Consider the following 3,221-nt stretch of genomic DNA (forward strand, 5'->3'; position numbering starts at 1 on the left):
ATGAATTTCAAAGGTCTGAAAAAATTATTACAGTTAAACTTCAATCCTTGTGGAAGGACTTTGATAGTTTAACCATGAAAGAGAGTGAGAATATTCAACAATTTTCCTCTCATATTACTACAATTGTTAATCAAATTCGAAGTTGTGGAGATATACTTGAGGACAAGAAAATTGTTTAAAAAGTTCTTCGTAGTTTTCCTCAAAAATTTGATCATGTAGTTGTAGCTATTGTAGAATCAAAAGATCTATCTACATATACTATGAATGAACTTATGAGTTCTCTTCAAGCACTAACTCACAATCAAGCTCATCAAGTGCCACAAGGCCATACAGTCTAGATCCACCACCAAGAAGGACACGGTCATTACAAGATATATATGAGTCGTATGATGTAGCTTTTCTCTCTAGTGAGCCACAAACTTTTCATGAAGAAACAAATTAACAAGTTTGGAGAAGCCCCATGGATGACGAAATTACTACAATAGAAAAGAACAAAACTTGGGAACTTGTAGACCTACCAAAAGGCAAGGAAGTTGTTGGCCTTAAGTGGGTTTATAAGACAAAGTTTAATGAAGATGGTTCTATCCAAAAACATAAGGCAAGGTTAGTAGTAAAGGGTTACTCACAACAACCCGGAAAAGCCCCATGGATGACGAAATTACTATAATAGAAAAGAACAAAACTTGAGAACTTGTAGACCTAACAAAAGGCAAGGAAGTTGTTGGCCTTAAGTGGGTTTATAAGACAAAGTTTAATGAAGATGGTTCTATCCAAAAACATAAGGCAAGGTTAGTAGTAAAGGGTTACTCACAACAACCCGAAATTGATTTCAATGAAACGTTTGCACCTGTTGCAAGAATGGAAACCATAAGAACAGTTCTAGCTTTGGCAGCACAATTTGATCTAGATGTTTATTAGCTAGATGTAAAATCAACATTTCTTAACGGAGAACTTGAAGAAGAGGTCTATGTGGAACAACCACAAGGCTATGAATTACAGAACATGAAGACAAAGTCTATCGTCTTCAAAAAGCGCTTTATGGGCTTAAACAAGCACCAAGAGCGTGGAATAGCAAAATTGATGATTATTTTCAGAAGAATGGATTTCAAAGAAGTCCAAGTGAACCATCACTCTATGTGAAGAAGGAAGGCCAAAATGATTTTTTATTGTATGCATATATGTTGATGATTTAATTTACATGGGCTCAAGCGTGGATATGGTGAAAAATTTCATAAATAAAATGATGAAAGTATATGAGATGTCTGACTTGGGTCTTATGAAATATTTTCTTGGGATCCAAGTGAAGCAATCAAAAGGTGAGATATTTATTTCTTAAGAAAAGTATACTGATGATTTATTGAAAAAATTTCAGATGGACAATTGCATGTCGTTGTCTACTCCTATCTCATTGAATAAAAAATTACAAGTCAAGGATGGAGCAAAAAAAATTGAATCAAAATTATTTCGAAGTCTTGTTGGATCCTTGATTTACCTCACAAATACAAGGCCGGGCATAATGCACTCGGTTAGTCTTACATCGAGGTTTATGAATGAGCCAAGTAGACTTCATTATGCAGCAGCAAAAAGAAGAAGATAACAATGCCTTGTATAAGATAGAAGAAGATAACAATTTAGTTGGCTATACTGATAGCGATTGGGTTGGATCTTTAGAGGATCGAAAGAGTACATCAAGTTACATATTTTGTCTCGGAAGAAATATTATTTCATGGAGTTCAAAGAAACAAAAGACTGTTGCATTATCTTCTGTTGAAGTTGAATATCTTGTTGCTAGTGAGGCAGCATCTGAAGGAGTTTGGTTGAGAAGAATTCTGGCTGATTTACTCCAAACTCAAGAACAACCAACTCTCATTCATTGTGATAACATGTCAGCAATTGCTATGACAAAAAATCCAGTGTTTCATGCAAGAACGAAATATATTGAATTGCATCACCATTTCATTAGAGATTTGGTAAACAAAGTGGAGATAAAATTAAAGTTCATTGGAACGAATGATGAACCAGTTGATTTTCTTACAAAGTCCGTCAATAGTGAGAAATTTGAGAAGTTCAAGAAGTTCTTAAAAATTACAAATTATGAAGGGGTGTTGAAAGCTAATTAGTAATTTCCTAGAAATAATTATCTATGTTTTAAGTATGTTTGTAATTACATAAGAGTTATGTTAATCAAGAGTTGAGAGTTTAAGAAATTAAGAGTTGGGAGTTTGTAAGTCTAAGAGTTTAGAAGTTATTGTAAGAGTTATGTCTATCATCTGTGATTAAATAGATCTCTTTGTAATGAGAAGATATCAAGCAAAAAACAAAAACAACATTCAACAATAGTATTTATTTCAATACAATTTAAGTTTAGCAATTATCTTCTTGTTAATCTTCTTGTAAGAATAAGTAAAACACCCAACATAGTATTGGCATCTTGGCTTGCATGAAGGTAACATTAGTTGCTACAAGGTTTTATTTTCTCTTTAGGATCAGACAAATATGGCTTCTTTTCGACAGTAGTGAGCACACTTTGAGAACATCCATGTAGTCGACAATCAGAAATCAAGCAACGACGACTGAAGATATGATCGAAAGAATTAAATGCCTCATTAAGATTATCATCCATAAATGTTCCGATTTTAGATACTCTTTTGTTGGAACCTTCAACTTGTTTTTCATTTTCAGTCAACAGAGTCTTGTATTGCTCCTGAATTTCAGCAGATTTGGCCTTAATAACTTTGCTCAGGAGAGTTAGCACTTCCTCAGTTAATTCATAATCTTCGGAATTCTTCAACAAAATCCGATTTTCGCCTTTAGAAAACTTTGGTTTCTTCTCCTTTGGTTCTTCAGTCTCTTCTACATTCTCATCTATAGTCGGGACTTCTTTACCAAATTGTTTGCAGTAAATATCTTTCATCGCAAGCATAACTTGTTCTTCAAGAATTTTTTGGTTTTAAGCCACGAATGCCCATAACATATATGGCGGCAACTTCTCAATATAAGGAAGCTTGGTATTTGTTGAGGTAAAATCTTCTAGATAGTGAAAATTGTATCTGCCTCCTGATCCTTTAGCATGCCCATACAACATACAACAAGGGTTTCTCAGTCTAGACACAAGCTTGTATTCTGTCTCAGTCAGTTCGGTTGGATTAAGATCACATGATTCTGCCAATGAATGAAATTCCGATTTGTTTTCTTGTCTTTTCTCAGCGTTCTTTTGTATT

General features: G+C 34.0%; 1 protein-coding gene across 1 annotated transcript; it reads right to left on the bottom strand.

Moving 5' to 3' along the window:
* Positions 1-2,452: 2,452 nt before the first annotated feature.
* Positions 2,453-2,914, bottom strand: LOC147568967 (histone-lysine N-methyltransferase EZ2-like). Its single transcript, XM_086661465.1, has one exon. The coding sequence runs from the start codon at positions 2,912-2,914 to the stop codon at positions 2,453-2,455; it is 462 nt and encodes a 153-aa protein (XP_086517591.1).
* Positions 2,915-3,221: the final 307 nt, after the last annotated feature.

Source organism: Eschscholzia californica, unplaced genomic scaffold (assembly GCF_041429995.1).
Source record: "Eschscholzia californica isolate CP2 unplaced genomic scaffold, dmEscCali1.0.p SCAF_1, whole genome shotgun sequence".
Taxonomy (NCBI): domain Eukaryota; kingdom Viridiplantae; phylum Streptophyta; class Magnoliopsida; order Ranunculales; family Papaveraceae; genus Eschscholzia; species Eschscholzia californica.